This window comes from Oncorhynchus masou, chromosome 1 (assembly GCF_036934945.1).
Source record: "Oncorhynchus masou masou isolate Uvic2021 chromosome 1, UVic_Omas_1.1, whole genome shotgun sequence".
Lineage (NCBI taxonomy): Eukaryota > Metazoa > Chordata > Actinopteri > Salmoniformes > Salmonidae > Oncorhynchus > Oncorhynchus masou.
The window spans coordinates 75,757,612-75,779,549 of record NC_088212.1 but is presented as its reverse complement, the minus strand read 5'-3'; the positions used below and the strand labels follow the sequence as shown (position 1 = coordinate 75,779,549).

At 42.5% G+C, this 21,938-nt stretch overlaps 1 protein-coding gene across 3 annotated transcripts in view; it reads right to left on the bottom strand.

Moving 5' to 3' along the window:
• The window catches only part of LOC135550814 (thrombospondin type-1 domain-containing protein 4-like), a 57,567-nt gene that overhangs the window by 14,009 nt on the left and 21,620 nt on the right, over window positions 1-21,938 (bottom strand). Inside the window, exon 1 of one of the 3 annotated variants that reach the window (XM_064981945.1) lies at window positions 3,423-3,661. The exons of 1 other annotated variant lie outside the window; for it this stretch is intronic. In XM_064981945.1, coding sequence (XP_064838017.1) covers window positions 3,423-3,503 — 81 coding nt within the window. In that variant the 5' untranslated portion in view covers window positions 3,504-3,661. Of the gene's footprint in view, window positions 1-2,278; window positions 2,406-3,422; window positions 3,662-21,938 lie in introns of those variants that run through there. One more of the 3 variants, XM_064981954.1, reaches the window with a different exon arrangement.

Sequence of the window (21,938 nt, the reverse complement as noted above, 5' to 3'; positions counted from 1 at the left end):
AACAAACTAAATGAATGCTGCATTAATGGAATACATATTAATATCAATAACAGGCTCTAGAATTAAGTGTCAGCTAAATGGTTTGGCCTCGCTTCAAAAATGACATTTGATTCAACTTAAATTCTAATGAGAATATCTTCAGATTAAAGGACTTCTCCCTTTATTTTCAAATGATAACACTTCACTTTGTCATAAAAGAAACACACACACCCTGTCGACCAAATTACGAACAAAGAGTAACAGAGTTTTGTGAACATTATGAGAACATTTTCAACTCTTCACTTGCTGTACAGCCAGCAGAGAGCTCTGCTGGACCGTTGCCATTGCTGTTATCAAGACTTAGCTTGCAATGATACATACGCCAGCTCATCTGGAAATGTAATATTTACATTACTGGGCTTCCAAGCTGAGAATAAGCTGAGAATTCTGGGGCAATGTCATACCAGATAATAATTCACAGTGGAGGTGACCTTACAGCAAGATGGCCACTGAATGGAAAGGACATTATGCTGAAATCTATAGAAAACTCAAAGACTGACCACAACCTCAACATGAAAAAGTGGGGATCATTGAGTGGGGAACATTATCAAAAATGTGACTCATTGCTCTGGAAGAAATTATAGTAATAAAAAGTAAACTGGGTCATATTGTATATTAGAAGTGCATTTAACCCAACACATCTATGCTTCTGATGTTGTTGAATGGTATTCACAATATAGGTATAAAGTAAATGTGATTATTTAGAAAATAACAAAATGCTCAATTCCATCAGCTTTTAAATTGTTACCAAGGCTAGGACTAATGCAAACCCTGTGAACACTGAATATTGGACCTGCTGAGTTGAAACACTGGCCAGCTTTTAGAATAGGACCATACTGGCATCCTGTATATCATTAGAAAATACAGAGCCACATGTCCCACATAATAGTGTCTGCTTGTGTTTTACCACTGATTCCTATTTCATTTCTCACACAGAATCCAGTATAATGTCATAGTATGGCATGACAACCCACCCCCTCCGCTCGTTCTTTCGGTCGGTCGGTCGGTCGGTCGGTCCATGTGAAGTGTATGTGGCCGACCGTTGGCAGGGGCGTAGGCCACAAGCATCTGTCTCCCACATGGTGAGATGCTGTGTTCCTTTCTACCTTCCCTTTAGAGGCTCCTTTATCAGAACAGTGTTTAATGAGGGTGAGGTCGCTAACAACACACACTGCCTTCAACACCGTCAGCACTGGAAACACATCTGCAGCTGTGGTGGAGGTAGGCTACTGTAGTGCTTGGGACTGCTCAGTGATCACAAGGTAAAAGGTGATTTTCACTTGCGTACAATATAATGAAGTCACTTTGTAAACTACATCCATCAGACATTGAAGGGCAGCTCCCAATGAATAGTGTTATGGTACTGTACAACTTCCAATACCAATTGACATTTCCATATCAGATTGCAGCATTAAAAGGAGATTAGGAAATATAGCCATTCTGGCTGCTATGACAGAAGAGAGGGAAAATTGGCAGCCTTCAACAACGAACTAGAAAATCTATTCATGTCCTATAACCTTTCCATGCCTGTGTACTTTTTAAAACATTTTGCTTCACAAAATTAAATAGACAAATGGACCATCACAATCCGTCTGTAAATGGAAGAATGGAAGACATACTTTCAAGAATCACAGCCTTTTCCTCTGATTTCATCTCTGGAACTTGTATCATGGATGGGTTGTGAAGTCAACCAAGCCAAGGCAATAATCTGAGTTCGTAACCACTAAAAGAAGCACAAACTCTTGGTTTTCTTGGACCAGACAGTGATAACTCATCGGTTCTTTCCCACTACATGGCATTTCCCAACATAAATCATGTGTCAAACCTCAAGTGTGTATCCAAAACAACCAGGGATAATGACTGTGGGGATAACTCTTCCCAATGAGAGGAGTAGGGCTATTGGGGTCCTCCATCCATTTTAAAGACACCCTCTACTGTAGCACTTCACATCAGCACAGGATACAATACAGGATAAAGTGGTAATAACATGGTAATAGTATGGCAACAAGCTAAAGTAACTCAAATACTTTTTGTTGCCCCGGATAGGAGTGGGGTCTTCAACAGTGAAGAGTAGAGTGACATATACTGGTCATGACTGGGGGATGTTTTCTCAACAGTGAAGAGTAGAGAGATATATACTGGTCATGACTGGGGGATGTTTTCTCAACAGTGAAGAGTAGAGTGATATATACTGGTCATGACTGGGGGATGTTCTCAACAGTAAAAAGGCCTCACGTACCCCACAAACCTCTCTCCCAGCCATGAGGCCTTATGTCAAGGGCACAGCAGCCTCGTAAATGTCCACTGATTGTCCCGGGAATAGCACAAACCGTGTTGATTCACCAGTCTTTAAAACACTAGAGGGTTTCCTCTATCAGTATCTGTTTGTAGAGGATCTGTGTTGGGAACATAATGAATGGATATTTTAAAAAGTGCCTAAATACAGGGTAGAGGACACACCTACATGTTTACATGTGGAAATGAAAGGTACCCTATAGTGAGAGTATTATAGAGGGAACACGTAATCCTATACAATCATTCTCTAAGACACCAATCTCAACTCCTGCCAAATGACCAACTGCAGCTTCGCCTGACATCACACATTTTTACAGAGATGTTTAGCAGAAGACAAAGCAAATCGGTTGCATGGACTCCATTCATTCACACGTAACATTTTGGTCACAATTACCTTCATCAAGGCATATGACCTTGATGAACAGATCAAACCAGGATACTGTACACACTAGAATGAGATATTCTATTTCATGACTGTACATCACCTGTCTGCAGCAGTATCACAGTGATGTCACAGCCATGTAGTCAATCATCTACACACACACATAGAGCTGTGCCAATCTATGCCCTATTACAAGCCAGACATCCCCCTTTAGAGTTTCCACAGTTATACTAAGTGCAACTTCGAAGGACACTGTCCTTTATAACTATATAACAGCCTGCCTTATATGTGCTACAGAGTCAACAGCACAGACTGCCAAAGCTGCTTAACAGTGAAAACAGTCACACAGTAAATACCTAATCTGATCCCTACTTCCTCCTCATGATCTATAGTCTGCAGTCATAGCCAAAGCATGAACTAACTCAGAATTGAACCTATCTATTAGAATCAGACTATCAACTTATAGTTCAGCAGCTCGAGAATTACTTAAGAAGAGCACTGGGCTAAACAGGCTAATTACATTCATAATACAGATTTATACAGGTCATAGTTTTAGAGGGAGTGCCTCTTATGTCTGTTTGGGATGTGTAAAGGTGCTGGGACTGGGAGCGATGAGTAGCCAGTCCCAGACGGTCAGTCTCAGCCCAACCTGTGGAAAAGCAGAGAGTGGGTCCATAGTAAGACCATGGTATGGTTTAAGTCTTACCTGTGACCACGGGTTCCCCTTGGCAGTCACCAACATGTGGAGAAGGCACACAAGCAGCAGAAGAGCAAGACCTGATAGCATTCTCTCATGTGGCCAAGAACTATTGACCAGCAGCTCTCAGTCATGCATTCAGACAGGTCCAGTAGAAAACAGTAGCTGCTCCTGGCTGTTTCGCCTTGCCCCTGTAGTGCAGTGAACGCCAAAACCACTACTCTGCTGATCTGTATGCACAGCCTTGTAAACTGAGCTGGAGGAGGCGCAGCTGGGGAGGCTGGGGCATTTAAGAGGAAAAGTTAGGGGCGAGAGAGAGAGAAAGAGGGAGAAAGAGAGAGAGGGGGGGGTGCGAGAGAGAGAGGGTGCGAGAGAGAGAGAGAAAGAGGGAGAGAGAGAGGGCAAGAGAGAGAGCGCTAGAGAGGATGCGAGAGAGAGAGAGAGAGAGAGAGAGAGAGAGAGAGAGAGGTATATATGGGAAGAATGAAGATTAGTGGAGAGATGTTGAAATGAAAAAGGAAATATTTGGGAAGGGAAGAGGAAGAGTATTTATTGTTTATGAATGGTGGAACAAGAAGCCTCCTATTGTGTAGTCAACAATGGACAGGTGTTGGTGAGACAACTCAACTGGATACCTTTGCTGAGCATTATTTAATAGGACTTGATGGAATACCATTGCAATGTAATCTAGACCACTGACAATGGAACACAGCAGACAGCCAAAGAAAAGTAACATAACAGCCCAAAACACTTTGTGGTCAAGTGGACATTCTAACACTGAAATAGACAGACTACGGACTGCATTTCATATTCTTAAACATGGAGAAACCACAAACTCTGCAACAATACGATCCCTTTGCACTCTCTCTTATACAAGCATACTCAAACACTTAATTGCGAGCCACGTCGCAAGGAAGGCTGGAAGTAAAGAAGCCGGAGCCAAAAAGACTGAACTCATCATATGGGTTTCCTATTTCTGCACCATTGTTTCCACAACATTAAACCCTAATTCATCAGGACACACTGTAGTTAGGAGTGCACTCTTCATCAGACTATGACAGTTGGTTTTCACATAAAAGTATATGACCATAGTGGGTGCATCACGGCATTGTAGCTGCAACCATGAGATAACATTTTCCGATTTTAAAGCGGTACAGGGAGACCACAACAGGCACATGCAGCAAACTACTGTATCCACTACAATTCTGTATTTCAGCTGGGCTATGAGAGGAGAGGAGAGGAGAGGAGAGAGAGAGAAGAGAGAGAGAGAGAGAGAGAGAGAGAGAGAGAGAGAGAGAGAGAGAGAGAGAGAGAGAGAGAGGGAGGGAGATATTTCCAGCAGGCTGTTAGTGAACACACCCTCTTCTTTGGGCCACAGGTGCTTACACACCATTAAGAGGAAATATGCTTTTTTCACACCAAAACTCGACTGTCCCTGTTAAGCAAAGCCAGCAGTGGGTCACTGCATAATATGAATGAGAGTATTGAGAACACTGAGCAGGATAACAAGTCATATCAGCACCTATTGAATGCATCCAATTCCATTACATCTCCAATTGTATTTAAATATTTCACAGCAACAAGCAAAGGCATCATGGACAGACAAAAAGAGAGAAAGTTTAGCGGCGTCTCAACACCTGGACTTGGCTTGGCTTCTGCTGGCACTCTCTTGTATTTCCCCACTCGCTGGCACTCTCTTGTATTTCCCCAGTCACTGGCACTCTCTTGTCTTTTCCCACTCGCTGGCACTCTCTTGTATTTCCCCACTCGCTGGCACTCTCTTGTCTTTCCCCACACGCTGGCACTCTCTTGTATTTCCCCGCTCGCTGGCACTCTCTTGTATTTCCCCGCTCGCTCTCACTCTCTCTCCCAGAGGCAGACTGACTGACAGCCAGTGAGTGAGCAGTGAGCAGCCTCTGCAGCAACACAGCTGCACACATGTTTACAGGGAACGTAGTGTATGGGGAAGAGAGCTTTTCAACAGCATATCTATCTCTATAATCTCAGACACATCAGCTACCAATGCTCTCCTGATATACTGTATACTAATCTGGACTGATATTGAACAGTACGCTTAACACCCTGAGGCCGGCTGCTGGGACCTGCTGGATCAGACAGACTGAAAAGTAAAGCATGTCCTGGTTCTGGATGGAGTCCTGTTTCCTTCAATATATGGGTCAGGTCAGCAGCCTTGGCACCCAATGTCCTGAAGTCTCCTACCCAACACACATCCACACACACCAGAGACATGCACTAGCCTACAGCATCAGGTGGTCTTACCATTACTGTATGGTATTATGATGCATTACAAAGGAATTCATACAATGGATGTATTCATGTTTGCTTCCCATTTACTGTCATATTTCCATCATGTCTTAAAGTACAATGTTAGCATGACCTGGAAATGTTTTCCCACATCCTGTCAATTTGAGCAGACATATTCAAAAAACATTTTCTAACCAAACACTACTCTGGATTTCAATTCAATCTGTTTAATATTTTAAAATTCTTTCTCCATATTACTATACATTTCAAACCCTAAACCCAAACATGAACTGCTTGTACGTTAGAAAGACCTATTGGAGAGGACTGTGTCAGGAAGAGCACAGTTTGAAGATCGAGCAGTAGAGCAGAAAGAGAGAAAAAAGCTGGGATACATATTAGCTGCCAGGCATGTAGGTCCCTTGATTGTTTCCTTCAAGCAATGTCTTTGACTAAGGAAGGCAGAGAGAGTGGGTTGTTAATGAATAAAACAGGTGAGAGCGTGAGGATAATGAGGGGTGTGGTGGAGGTGAGGTTAGGGATCGGGGAACATAGCTGCAATCACTATTTATTCTTTGGCCTGTTTTGGCTCATAAAGCCAGCTGTCTGTGCATAACAGGATCATCCTGTGGGGAGGACAGTGGTATAGAGATCCACGGTATGCTACATTATCACTGGAGGTTCATTGTGGGGCACGGGGCTGTGACTGACTGACTGATAGAGTGATATGCCCCAAATGGCACCCTATTCCCTTTATAGTGCACTACTTTTCACCAGAGACCATAGACTATAGCCCATACAGTGCATTCTGAAAGTTTTCAAACCCTTGACTTTTTCCACATTTTGTTATGCTACAGCCTTATTCTAACATTTCCTCATCCATCTACACACAATACCCTATAATGAAAAACAAAGATAAAACAAGTTTTTTGACATTTAGAGCCCGGACTTGAACTCGATCTAACATTTCTGGAGAGACCTGAAAATGGCTGTGCAGCGACACTCCCCATCCAAGCTGACAGAGCTTGAGAGGATACCACATACTACCAAAAATATAATATTACTTAGGCTATGGTATAGTGAACAACAATCACCACAGGATACCAAAAACCAATCACTAGAGGAGTTCACCAACCTTGGTCAGTCTCCCAGAAAACTAAAAAAGAGTGTTAGATTTTTTTCTATTGACTCATAACAAAGACTGATGAGAGAGTATTAGTATATAACCTGCCGAGTACTGTACTGTAAAGATGCTGTTCCGGTCGAAAGAGACAGTTTAGCACTCGTTTCAACCTGGCAGAGGAAGCAACAGCAGTCAGAGAGTCTTTAACACTCTAACACTCTGGCAGTATTCTGTTCTGCTCCACTACCTGTCCCCAGAGGTGTGTACTATAGTTCAGGTCTATCTTGCACTCATGTATGGCTTGTTCAAGCTCAGTGGAGCTGACAGCTCCCATAGTACAAAGGAGCTATATATTTCAGCTGAATACCAGGGGCAGGAAATGAGCATGCAGGTCTGGGGGCTGTGAAGGCCATAGAGACCAGGGGATGTTTCACACAGTGGAGGAGCCTGGGCAGGCAGCCTGCGTCTCTTTTAGAAAGTCAAGCCAGACCATCAACAGCTGTCACAGACAGGAAGCAGTCAGCGAATGGATGAGTCCAAATTGTTCGGCCCTTTGTTGAAGATACATGTAAATTACTGTATCATTTATTTCTAAATTGAATCGTGATGGAAATGTTAAATGCACATCATTTTGTACAGTGTACTGTATTTAGAGTAAATAGTCTATCTCACTTTATCTACCAGACAAAGCATCAAACAGGGAAAATATCTGAGACTTCAGAGACACAGAGCTAAAATGTATTTATTGTATTCAGAGGAAATGAGTCTTCCTAAATGTAAAAGACAGGAGGTGGAGACAAGAACTAACAGAGTGTTGGAAATGCATCAAGTTTGAGTCCTATTGAAAGCAGACACTTTCTGTTCACAGCATGTGGAATTTAACGTGCACCTACTCAGAGGGTCAAAGAGTCCCCTGTCTCCAGACACATCCTTTATGAGCTCTGTGCTCAACCCCTGAGAATTGGTCAGCAGAAGTCTGACCCACAGATCCAGCCGGAACATTACAGGCCAGTCACCCAGTACGAAACAGGTGGACCAGGGCTGAACGGGACCAGGGAGGCTGAGATGACACACTTAGGGGAGAATCTTAACTTCTGCTTAAATCAAATGTTCACTTAGTCTCCAATGCATGACTAAAATGTGATTTAAGTGGAAGTTAGGTTTCGCCCCTTCAAATATCATCTCCTTCTCATCCGGCTGTCCTAAATCATATACTGTACAGTAACACCTCTACTTTAACATGCATGGCATTCTACAGTGAAAGAACAAGCTACATGCTGTATTGCACTGACTCACACATGTTGTCTGTCCTATTGGGAATTATTTACAGCACGTATACTAACTTACCCAATCACTGACTGTTGTTGTTTTGGTAATCAGTGACTGTATTGGAAGGGGGAGTGATTTCACCTCTTTCCTGAGTACATAACCAGCTTCTCAGGCTCCCTCTCAATGTGCTTCATTCTATAACTAGAGGACTCCTGATATCTCCAGGAGTGATAAGTATCATTTTTGTCTTTATCTGCTGTTGTCTAGTACTGTCGTTTTGCTAGCTAGGGCCATCTACTTTAAGTGTGGTCTGTCTTCCCACTAGCCTACATGGTGTGTGAACTGTTGACTGCTCATAACTTGCAGATGATTGTTGGCATATCAACCAGGATTAAGGGGCAGGGCAAATTGTGACTGTTGTTGTTTGGATAATCAATGGCAATATTGGAGAGGGAGTGGTTTCTCCTTTCCTAGGTATTCAGCAATTAGTACCGAGAGATGTGTGATTTCTGAAAGACGGCAGTAGCTCTACTGGAGTCACTTTTATTGATAACTGACATCTTATGGAAACAGAAGATACACTACAGGAATGACGGAGTCCATCCAAATCAGCTTGGCTCGTGGAATCTGTCTACGAATTTCAAAGCTGCGTTGAAACAATGACTGCTAAATGATCCAAGACAACTTTATGCAGCTCACCCTGCACTATCAGCTCCAATGTAAATAGCATGAGTAATCAAGCATCCCAGAAAAGTGCTAAAAATAGCCCATAGGTAGCCTAAGAAACAGGGTCCATGAAGTCAATAACTTGCTTGTAACAGATGACATTCATATTCTGACTATCTCTGAAACTCACTTAGATAATACCTTTGATGCTACAGTGGTAGCAATACATATAACATCTACTGAAAAGACAGAAATGCCAACGGAGATCCAGTCAGTATCTGGATAATATGTGTGAAATGATTGATAATGTATGTGATATCAACAGAGAAGTATATTTTCTGGGTGATTTAAATATTGACTGGCTATCATCAAGCTGCCACTCAGGAAAAAAAATCAATTTGTTTCTTGTGCCTGCAACCTAGATCAGGTTGTCAGTCAATCTACCAGGGTAGTTACAAACAGCATAGGAATTAAATCATCAACATGTATTGATCACATCTTTACTAACACTGCAGATATTTGCATTAAAGCAGTATCCAAATCCATAAGATGTAGTGATCACAATATAGTTGAAGTCGGAAGTTTACATACACTTAGGTTGGAGTCATTAAAACTCATTTTTCAAACACTCCACAAATTTCTTGTTAACAAACTATAGTTTTGGCAAGTTGGTTAAGACATCTACTTTGTGCATGAAACAAGTAATTTTTCCAACAATTGTTTACAGACAGATTATTTCACTGATAATTCACTGTATCACAATTCCAGTGGGTCAGAAGTGTACATAAACTAAGTATGTACACTAAGACTGTGCCTTTAAAAAGCTTGGAAAATTCCAGAAAATTATGTCATGGCTTTAGAAGCTTCTGATGGGCTAATTGACATCATTTGCAAGTATAAACACCATGGGACCACGCAGCATTCATTCCATTCAGGAAGGAGAAGCGTTCTCTCTCCTAGAGATGAACGTACTTTGGTGAGAAAAGTGCAAATCAATCCCAGAACAACAGCAAGGACCTTGTGAAGATGCTGGAGGAAACAGGTACAAAAGTATCAATAGCCACAGTAAAACCAGTCCTAAAGCGACATAACCTGAAAGGCGGCTTAGAAAGGAAGAAGCCAATGCTCCAAAACCACCATAAAAAAAGCCAGACTACGGTTTGCAACTGCACATGGGGACAAAGATGGTACTTTTTGGAGAGAAAAAAGTACAACAGAAAATAGAACTGTTTGGCCATAATGACCATCGTTATGTTTGGAGGAAAAAGGGGAGGCTTGCAAGCCGAAGAACACCATCCAAACTGTGAAGCACGGGGGTGGCAGCATCATGTTGTGGGTGTGTTTTGCTGCAGGAGGGACTGGTGCACTTCACAAAATAGATGGCATCATGAGGCCGGGAAATTATGTGGATATATTGAAGCAACATCTCAAGACATCAGTCAGGAAGGTAAAGCTTGGTTGCAAATGGATCTTCCAAATGGACAATGACCCCAAACATATTTCCAAAGTTGTGGCAAAATGGCTTAAGGACAACAAAGTCAAGGTATTGGAGTGGCCATTACAAAGCCCTGACCTCACTCCCATAGAACATTTGTGGACAGAACTGAAAAAGCGTGTGCAAGCAAGGAGGCCTACAAACCTGACTCAGTTACACCAGCTGTCAGGAGGAATGGGCCAAAATTCCCCCAACTTATTGTGAGAAGCTTGTAGAATGCTACCTGAAACATTTGACCCAAGTTAAACAATTTAAAGGCAATGCTACCAAATACTAATTGAGTGTATGAAAACTTCTGACTCTCTGGGAATGTAATGAAATAAATAAAAGCTGAAATAAAGCATTATCTCTACTATAATTCTGACATTTCACATTCTTAAAATAAAGTGGTGATCCTAACTGACCTAAGTCAGGATTAAATGTCAGGAATTGTGAAAAACTAAGTTTAAATGTATTTTGCTAAGGCGTATGTAAACCTCCGACTTCAACTGTAATAACCATATCTAGGAAAACCAAAGTTCCAAAGGTTGGGCCTAATATAGTGTATAAGAGGTCATACAAGAAGTTTTGTTGTGATTCATGTGTTGATGATGTAAAAAATATTTGCTGGTCTGTGGTGTGTAAAGAGGAGCAACCAGATGCTGCACTTGACGCAAGGTAGCCTAGTGGTTAGAGCGTTGGACTAGTAACCGGAAGGTTGCGAGTTCTAACCCCCGAGCTGACAAGGTACAAATCTGTCGTTCTGCCCCTGAACAGGCAGTTAACCCACTGTTCCCAGGCCGTCATTGAAAATAAGAATTTGTTCTTAACTGACTTCCTGGTTAAATAAAGGTAAAATAAAAAATAAAAATAAATAATTAAAATATGAAACTACTAACTCCAGTTACTAATAAGCATTTATATATTAAGAAAATGACTGTAAAAACTGTTAAATCCCATTGGATTGATGAGGAGTTGAAAAATGGTATGGTTGAGAGGAATGAGGCAAAAAGTATGACAATTAAGTCAGGCAGCCCAACTGATTGGCAAAGGTACTGCAAATTAAGAAATCATGCGACTAACTAAAAAACTAATTTAAAAAATGACACTATGAAACAAAGATCAATTATATAAAGAATGATAATAAAAAGCTTTGGGGCACCTTAAATGACATTTTGGGGAAGAAAAGCCAACTCGGAGCCTTCATTCATTGAATTAGATGGCTCATTCATCACACTGATATTGCAAACTACTTTAATTACTTTTTCATTGGCAAGATAACCAAACTTAGGGATGACATGCCAGCAACAAACGCTGACACTACACATGCAAGTATATCGGACCAAATTATGAAAGACAAGAATTGTACTTCTGAATTCCATTAAGTCAGTGTGGAAAAGGTGAAAAAAATATTGTTGTCTATCAACAATGACAAGTCACCGGGGTCAAACAATCTGGATGGAAATTTACTAAGGATAATAGCAGACAATATTGGCACTCCTATTTGCCACATCTTCAATTTAAGCCTACTAGAGAGCGTGTGCCCTCAGGCCTGGAGGGAAGCTAAAGTCAATCCGCTACCCAAGAATAGTAAAGTCCCCTGTACGGGCTCAAATAGCTGACTAATCAGCCTGTTACCAACCTTTAGTAAACTTCTGGAAAAAAATTGTGTTTGACCAGATATAATGCTATTTCACAGTAAACAAATTGACAACAGAATTTCAGCATGCTTATAGGGAAGGACACTCAACAAGCAGCACTTACACAAATGACTGATGATTGGCTGAGAGAAATTGATGATAAAATGGTTGTGGGGGCTGTCTTGTTAGACTTCAGTGCAGCTTTTGACATGATTGATCATAGTCTGCTGCTGGAAAAACATATGTGTTATGGCTTTACACCCCCTGCTATAATGTGGATAAAGAGTTACTTGTCTAACAGAACACAGTGGGTGTTCTTTAATGGAAGCCTCTCAAATATAATCCAGTTAAATAATCCAGGAATTCCCCAGGGTAGCTGTTTAGGCCCCTTGCTTTTTTCAATTTTTACTAACGACATGCCACTGACTTTAAGTGAAGCCAGAGTGTCTATGTATGCATGTCAGCTACTACAGTGACTGAAATGACTGCAACACTCAACAAAGAGCTGCAGTTAGTTTCAGAGTGGGTGGAAAGGAATAAGTTAGCCCTAAATATTTCTAAAACTAAAAGCATTGTATTAGGAACAAATCTTAAACCTCAACTTAATCCTGTAATAAATAATTTGAAGTTGAGATGACTAAACTGCTTGGAGTAACCCTAGATTGTAAACTGTCATGGTCAAAACATATTGATGCAGTAGTAGCTAAGATGGGGAGAAGTCTTTCTATAATAAAGCGATGCTCTGCCTTCTTAACAACACTCTCAACCAGGAAGGTCCTACAGGCCCTATTTTTGTCACACCGTGACTACTGTTCAGTCGTGTGGTCAGGTGCCGCAAAAAAATGACTTTGCAATTGCAATTGGCTCCGAACAGGACAGCACGGCTGGCCCTTGGATGTACACAGAGAGCTAATATTAATAATATGCATGTCAATCTCTCCTGGCTGAAAGTGGAGGAGAGACTGACATCCTCACTGCTTTTATTTATGAGAGGTATTGACATGTTGATTGCACCGAGCAGTCTGTCTAAACTACTGGTACACAGCTCGGACACCCATGCATACCCCACAAGACATGCCACAAGAGGTCTCTTCACAGTTTCCCAGAACAGACTATGGGAGGCACACAGTACTACATGGAGCCATGACTACATGGAACTCTATTCCACATCAAGTAACTGACGCAAGCAGTATAATTAGACTTAAAAATGCTGCTTTAGGTCTACTTTCCAATGACCATATGGGTTAAATAATTTTTCTTTGTGGAGTTTTTCAGTTTAGTGATTTTAATTTGATTAGGTTATTTTAAATGTTGTTTTATCTTTTGTACCAGTAGTGTTTTTTATACATGACTCTCATGGAGAGATACAGTGCCTTGCGAAAGTATTCGGCCCCCTTGAACTTTGCGACCTTTTGCCACATTTCAGGCTTCAAACATAAAGATATAAAACTGTATTTTTTGTGAAGAATCAACAACAAGTGGGACACAATCATGAAGTGGAACGACATTTATTGGATATTTCAAACTTTTGTAACAAATCAAAAACTGAAAAATTGGGCGTGCAAAATTATTCAGCCCCCTTAAGTTAATACTTTGTAGCGCCACCTTTTGCTGTGATTACAGCTGTAAGTCGCTTGGGGTATGTCTCTATCAGTTTTGCACATCGAGAGACTAAAATGTTTTCCCATTCCTCCTTGCAAAACAGCTCGAGCTCAGTGAGGTTGGATGGAGAGCATTTGTGAACAGCAGTTTTCAGTTCATTCGACAGATTCTCGATTGGATTTAGGTCTGGACTTTGACTTGGCCATTCTAACACCTGGATATGTTTATTTTTGAACCATTCCATTGTAGATTTTGCTTTATGTTTTGGATCATTGTCTTGTTGGAAGACAAATCTCTGTCCCAGTCTCAGGTCTTTTGCAGACTCCATCAGGTTTTCTTCTAGAATGGTCCTGTATTTAGCTCCATCCATCTTCCCATTAATTTTAACCATCTTCCCTTTCCCTGCTGAAGAAAAGCAGGCCCAAAACATGATGCTGCCACCACCATGTTTGACAGTGGGTATGGTGTGGTCAGGGTGATGAGCTGTGTTGCTTTTACGCCAAACATAATGTTTTGCATTGTTTCCAAGAAGTTAAATTTTGGTTTCATCTGACAAGAGCACCTTCTTCCACATGTTTGGTGTGTCTCCCAGGTGGCTTGTGGCAAACTTTAAACAACACTTTTTATGGATATCTTTAAGAAATGGCTTTCTTCTTGCCACTCTTCCATAAAGGCCAGATTTGTGCAATATACAACTGATTGTTGTCCTATGGACAGAGTCTCCCACCTCAGCTGTAGATCTCTGCAGTTCATCCAGAGTGATCATGGGCCTCTTGGCTGCATCTCTGATCAGTCTTCTCCTTGTATGAGCTGAAAGTTTAGAGGGACGGCCAGGTCCTGGTAGATTTGCAGTGGTCTGATACTCCTTCCATTTCAATATTATCGCTTGCACAGTGCTCCTTGGGATGTTTAAAGCTTGGGAAATCTTTTTGTATCCAAATCCGGCTTTAAACTTCTTCACAACAGTATCTCGGACCTGCCTGGTGTGTTCCTTGTTCTTCATGATGCTCTCTGCGCTTTTAACGGACCTCTGAGACTATCACAGTACAGGTGCATTTATCCGGAGACTTGATTACACACAGGTGGATTGTATTTATCATCATTAGTCATTTAGGTCAACATTGGATCATTCAGAGATCCTCACTGAACGTCTGGAGAGAGTTTGCTGCACTGAAAGTAAAGGGGCTGAATAATTTTGCACGCCCAATTTTTCAGTTTTTGATTTGTTAAAAAAGTTTGAAATATCCAATAAATGTTGTTCCACTTCATGATTGTGTCCCACTTGTTGTTGATTATTCACAAAAAAATACAGTTTTATATCTTTATGTTTGAAGCCTGAAATGTGGCAAAAGGTCGCAAAGTTCAAGGGGGTCCGAATACTTTCGCAAGGCACTGTATGTGTAAAACAAAATGGTGGAAGATTCAGTTATTTGAGGTTTTGAATTGAAGTTTATACGCCTTGAGTGATATGTGAACGAGTGTATTGTATTGTTGAGTGTATTGTATTGTTGTGTTTGTTTTGTTCTATTCCCGCGGGGATATAGGTCTAACTTCCTGATCCTTGGCTCTACGATGGAGTTGACAGTGTGATGGGGAGTATAAGCCAATTTGAAAGAATAGTTTCAATAGAATGTGTGGATATTCTCTTTGAAATATGTTACGATATGTGTATTAAGAATAATTGGTAAAAGTAATAATTTATCATGCAGTTAATGAACTGAACTAAACTGTTTTGCACATCGAGAGACTGAAATTGTTTCCCATTCCTCCTTGCAAAACAGCTCGAGCTTAGTGAGGTTGGATGGAGAGCATTTGTGAACAGCAGTTTTCAGTTCTTTCCACAGATTCTCGATTGGATTCAGGTCTGGACTTTGACTTGGCCAATCTAACACCTGGATATGTTTATTTTTTAACCATTCCATTGTAGATTTTGCTTTATGTTTTGGATCATTGTCTTGTTGGAAGACAAATCTCCGTCCCAGTCTCAGGTCTTTTGCAGACTCCATCAGGTTTTCTTCCAGAATGGTCCTGTATTTGGCTCCATCCATCTTCCCATCAATTTTAACCATCTTCCCTGTCCCTGCTGAAGAAAAGCAGGCCCAAACCATGATGCTGCCACCACCATGTTTGACAGTGGGGATGGTGTGTTCAAGGTGATGAACTGTGTTGCTTTTACGCCAAACATAACGTTTTGCATTGTTGCCAAAAAGTTACATTTTGGTTTCATCTGACCAGAGCACCTTCTTCCACATGTTTGGTGTGTCTCCCAGGTGGCTTGTGGCAAACTTTAAACAACACTTTTTATGGATATCTTTAAGAAATGGCTTTCTTTTTGCCACTTTAAAGCCCAGATTTGTGCAATATACGACTGATTGTTGTCCTATGGACAGTCTCCCACCTCAGCTGTAGATCTCTGCAGTTCATCCAGAGTGATCATGGGCCTCTTGGCTGCATCTCTGATCAGTTTTCTCCTTGTATGAGCTGAAAGTTTAGAGGGACGGCCAGGTCTTGGTAGATTTGCAGTGGTCTGATACTCCTTCCATTTCAATATTATCGCTTGCACAGTGCTCCTTGGGATGTTTAAAGCTTGGGAAATCTTTTTGTATCCAAATCCGGCTTTAAACTTCTTCACAACAGTATCTCGGACCTGCCTGGTGTGTTCCTTGTTCTTCATGATGCTCTCTGCGCTTTTAACGGACCTCTGAGACTATCACAGTGCAGGTGCATTTATACGGAGACTTGATTACACACAGGTGGATTGTATTTATCATCATTAGTCATTTAGGTCAACATTGGATCATTCAGAGATCCTCACTGAACGTCTGGAGAGAGTTTGCTGCACTGAAAGTAAAGGGGCTGAATAATTTTGCACGCCCAATTTTTCAGTTTTTGATTTGTTAAAAAAGTTTGAAATATCCAATAAATGTTGTTCCACTTCATGATTGTGTCCCACTTGTTGTTGATTCTTCACAAAAAATACAGTTTTATATCTTTATGTTTGAAGCCTGAAATGTGGCAAAAGGTCGCAAAGTTCAAGGGGGCCGAATACTTTCGCAAGGCACTGTATCTGTTAAACCATGTGATACTATGAAGAAGATCAGAAGGGGATGAGGACAGAATGGAGGATTGTCTTCTTATGGGAATGTGTCTGTAACTAGTGTATGTCCCCTCTGTTTTCTCAGCGGCAGCTCTAAGCGGCGTGTCAGAGGCGGTCTCGTTGCAAAACAAGGCCGTCACCGAAACAAAGACGGTCTTGCTGAGTTGTTCTGCCAAGTTATTTGAGAAAGGAAAGAGAGGAAGGCTCCACATCACTAGGCTCAGTTGAGTATCTTATCTAGTTATTTTCAGATGATCTCCTTTTGCTCTTGCTGCTATGTGTGTTTTCTATACCTGTTCGCTCCTCTCCCTGTAGGCTTTACAAACGCTCCACACCCCTTTGCTGCAACCCTTCTTATTTAGTGTATCCTGCGCGCACAACACGTGTGGAATTCCTGGTCTCTGGCACCGTTTGGAACTGCCAATCTGCGGTCAAGAACGCCAAGTTCATCTTAGCCTATGATGCCCTTCAGTCCCTTGACTTTTTGGCCCTGACGGAGACTTGGCTCACACCAGAGAACACTGCCACTCCAGCTGCTGTCTCTTCATCGGACTACGTTTTATCTCATAGAGCATATGGTCATCGCGGTGATGGCACAGGGCTACTAATTTCTCCTAAGTGGAGATTTTCTCTCTCACCTGTTCATCTCCTCATTTGAATTCCATGCTGTCACTGTCACTTCTCCACTCAAGCTCAACATTGTAGTCATCTATCACCCACCAGATACCCTTGGAGATTTGCTGAATGAACTTGACACCTTGATAAGATCATTTTCTGAGGATGGTTCACCGCTCTTCGTACCTGGTGACTTCAACCTCCCGATCCTTTCGATTAATTTATTTTCCTCTCCTTGCCTCTTTTGACCTTACCTTTTCCCAGTCGCCTCCCGCTCACAAGGCAGGCAATACGCTTGACCTCATCTTTACTAGAGGCTGTTCAACTACTAACCTCACTGCAACCCCCCTCCAGGTCTCTGATCACTACTTTGTTTCCTTTTCGGTCTTCCACTCCTCCATCCCTAGCCACTCAGCCCCTACCCAAAATTGTAATGTGCCCTTGCAATCTTCACTCTCTCTCTCCCACTATTCTCTCCTCTTCTATCATCTCTCCCTTCAACTAAATCCTTCTCCCTCCTGTCTCCTGATTCTGCATATTTGACCCTATTCTCCCTTTCCACATCCTATGACTCGCACTGTCCCCTCTCTTCCTGGCAGGCTCGGTCCTACGCTCCTGCTCCGTGACTCATTGCTAACTTATAGAAGAGGGCTGCGGGCAGCTGAGCGAAAATGGAGGAAAACTCAATTTCTGGAGGACCTATCATCCTTTCACTCCCTCCTTTCTACCTTCTCTTCCTCTGTATCCACTGCTAAAGCCACTTTCTATCATTCTAAATTTAAAGCTTCTGCCTCTAACCCTAGGAAACTATTTTCCACCTTCTCCTCCCTCCTTAACCTCCTTAATCCTCCACCACCTCCAGGTTGACGAAATCAGCTCCTCATTCTCATAACCTATTGAGTCCACTGGTCCCACACAGAACTACCATATGCCTTGACCTCTTCCTGCGACTAGTAAGGTCTGGCCACCTGACACCCTCCTCCCCTCTCCAGACCATCTCTGGAGGCCTTCTCCCATTCCTCACTTCCATCATCAACTCATCCCTGACAACTGGCTGCATCCCCTCTGACTTCAAAATGGCCAGAGTCGCTCCCATCCTAAAGAAACCAACACTCGACTCCTCCGACGTAAAGAAAACTCCAGACCGGTATCCCTTCTTTCTTTCCTTTCCAAAACACTTGAGCGTGCTGTCTCTGACCATCTCTCTCACAACGATCTTCTTGACCCTAACCGGTCAGGCTTCAAGACGGGTCACTCAACCGAGACTGCTCTTCTCTGTGTCACAGAGGTTCTCCGCACTGCCAAAGCTGACTCTCTCTCCTCTGTTCTCAGTCTCCAAGATCTATCCGCTGCCTTCAACACCGTGAACCATCAGATCCTCCTCTCCACCCTCTTAGGGCTGGGCATCTCAGGTTCTGCACACTCATGGATTGCATCCTACCGGGCAAGTCGCTCCTAACAGGTGACGTAGAGAGAATCTGTGTCTGCACCACGTATTCTCACTTCCTCTTCCGAGATGGGGCAGCAGTCAGACGTCTTTGTCCTTCGTCTTGACGTGTCCCATGTATATATATTTTTATATATTTTTCTTCGCATATCTTTTTAAAATATTCTTCTAAACCTCAACTTCAATATACTCTCCTGCTACCCGCCTCACACAATGTGGTGTGGATCTGCTTTTTTCTAAAGTATTTTTCTTTACCTCTGAATCGGAATCACTGAACAGAAGCTAGCCAGCTAACTAGCTACTAACTAGTAGTCAGCTAACCACTGCTAGCTGTAATCAGCTACCTTTAGCTCGGAGAGTTCTCGCTAGTTTGTACAACGCGATTCAGACCAGAGCATACAGGACCTATTTTCTCTCCATATCCCTGGATTTCTACTGCAAGCTCTGAACCTTCTCACCAGGATCATCGCCGCTAGCTGACTACTCATGGCTAATGAGCACCAATTAGCCTGGAGCTAGCCCATTCTAGGCCCATCTCCCGGCTAGCTGAAGAGGTCCATCAGCCACTCCTGGGCTACAATACCTATTTGCCAACTGGCCTGGACCCCTTTTACTGCCGATATGGGGTACGGAACCCTGCCGAATCTTCACGACTGGACTACTGATGTAATCTGCTCGAGTGGGTTACTCAACTGACTCTTTCGTCGCGAAGTCCCCTGAATGCCCATCTCCTAGCCTGCTAGCCGTGGCCCGCTAGCTGTCCAGAGCATATCGGACTGTTGCTAATAGGTCCATCGGCCAATTTCTCGTGCCACTATTCCTATTTTGCCAATCGGCCTGGGCCCCTTTTACTACACAAAGCACTGCTTATCCATCGTGACTGGACAACCGACGTAATCTGCCTGAAGGCTTTTTTCCAACAGGACCCTCCGTCGCGACGTCCCCTGAATGCCCATCTGCTAGCCGCGGCCCGCTAGCTGTCTAGAGCATATTGGACTGTTAGCTGAATAGATCCATTTGCCAACTGGACTGGACCCCTCTGCTACACGGTACCCTACTAATCCATCACAACTGGTCTATCAACGGAACCACACGAGGAGGCTAAAACAGACTTTCCTCCATCGCGATGTCTCTCTAAGGCCATTCTGCTAGCTTTCTAGCCCCGGCCTACTAGCTGTCTGAATCGCCGTGTCTCCAGCCAGCCCAACCATTCACTGGACCCTTATGATCACTCAGCTACGCATGCCTCTCGATAATGTCAATATGCCTTGTCCATTAGTGTTCTGGTTAGTGATTATTGTTTTATTTCACTGTAGAGCCTCTAGCCCTGCTCAATATGCCTTAACCAACCATTTAGTTCCACCTCCCACATATGCGATGACATCACCTGGTTTAAATGTTTCTAGAGACAATATCTCTCTCATCATCACTCAATTCCTATGTTTATCTCCACTGTACTCACATCCTACCATACCTTTGTATGTACATTATGCCTTGAATCTATTCTATTGTGCCCAGAAACCTGCTCCTTTTACTCTCTGTTCCAAACGTACTAGACGACCAGTTCTTATAGCCTTTAGCTGTACCCTTATCCTACTCCTCCTCTGTTCCTCTGGTGATGTAGAGGTTAATCCAGGACCTGCAGTGCCTAGCTCCACTCTTATTCCCCAGGTGCTCTCATTTGTTGTAACTGTAAAAGCCTTGGTTTCATGTATGTTAAAACCTCTTGGTGTTAGGAGGCAGTATTTTCATTTTTGGAAAAAAAAACGTTCCCGTTTCAAATTGGATATTTTGTCAGAAAAAGATGCTAGAATATGCATATAAACACTCTAACGTTTCCAAAACTGTAAAGATATTGTCTGTGAGTATAACAGAACTGATGTTGCAGGCGAAAGCCTGAGGAAAATCCAATCCGGAAGTGCCCAGGTTTTGAAAGCGCTGCGTTCCAATGACTCCCTATTCAGCTGTGAATGTACCATCAACAAGCTTACGCTTTCTGCGTATTCCCCAAGGTGTCTACAGCATTGTGACGTAGTTTTACGCATTTCTGTTGAAGAATAGCTGTAGGCGGCCACATTGCGTAAGTGGTCACATGGTGGCTCCGAGAGAGATTCTCGTGTAAAATACAGAGGTAGCCATTATTCCAATCGGTCCTAGTGAAAAACGAATTGTCCCAATGGATATATTATTGAATAGATATTAGAAAAACACCTTGAGGATGGATTCTAAACAACGTTTGCCATGTTTCTGTCGATATTATGGAGCTAATTTCCGGGCGATTTTTCAGCCAAACGTGAAGAACAAACGGAGCTATTTCGCCTAAAAAAATAATCTTTTTGGAAAAGATTAACTTAGGCTGTCTACCTGGGAGTCTCGTGAGTGAAAACATCCAAAGTTAATCAAAGGTAAACAATTTAATTTGATTGCTTTTCTGATAACCGTGACAAGGTTGCCTGCTGCTAGCATGGAATAATGCTATGCTAGGCTATGATAAACTTACACAAATGCTTGTCTAGCGTTGGCTGTAAAGCATATTTTGAAAATCTGAGATGAAAGGGTGATTAACAAAAGGCTAAGCTGTGTTCCAATATATTTCACTTGTGATTTTTATGAATAGGAAGATTTTCTAGGAAGATTTATGTCCGTTGCGTTATACTAATTAGTGTCAGATGATGACAACGGTCCCGTTCACGGGATGGGGTGTCACTACAGGTTAACATTAGAAGCCTCCTTCCAAAGTTTGTTTTATTCACTGCTTTAGCACACTCTGCCAACCCAGATGTCTTAGCCGTGTCTGAATCCTGGCTTAGAAAGACCACCAAAACCACTGAAATTTCCATCCCTAACTATAACATTTTACTCTAAGATAGAACTGCCAAAAGGGGTGGAGATGCAATCTACTGCAGAGGTAGCCTGCAGAGTTCTGTCCTACTATCCAGGTCTGTACCCAAACAATTCAAGTTTCTACTTTTAAAAATCCACCTTTCCAGAAACAAGTCTCTCTCCGTTGCCGCTTGCTAAAGACCACCTTCTGATTGCCCCCCATCTATCTTCAGAGCACGTGCTGCTAGGTGAACTAAACTGGGACATGCTTAACACCCCGGCCATCCAATTGATGCCCTCAATCCCACACAAATTAGCAATGAACCTACCAGGTACAACCCCAAATCCTTAAACACAGGCACCCTCATAGATATCATCCTAACGAACCTGCCCTCCAAATACACCTCTGCTGTTTTCAACCAAGATCTCAGGGGTCAATGCCTCATTGCCTGCATCCGTAATGGGTCTGCAGTCAAACGACCACCCCTCATCACTGTCAAACACTCC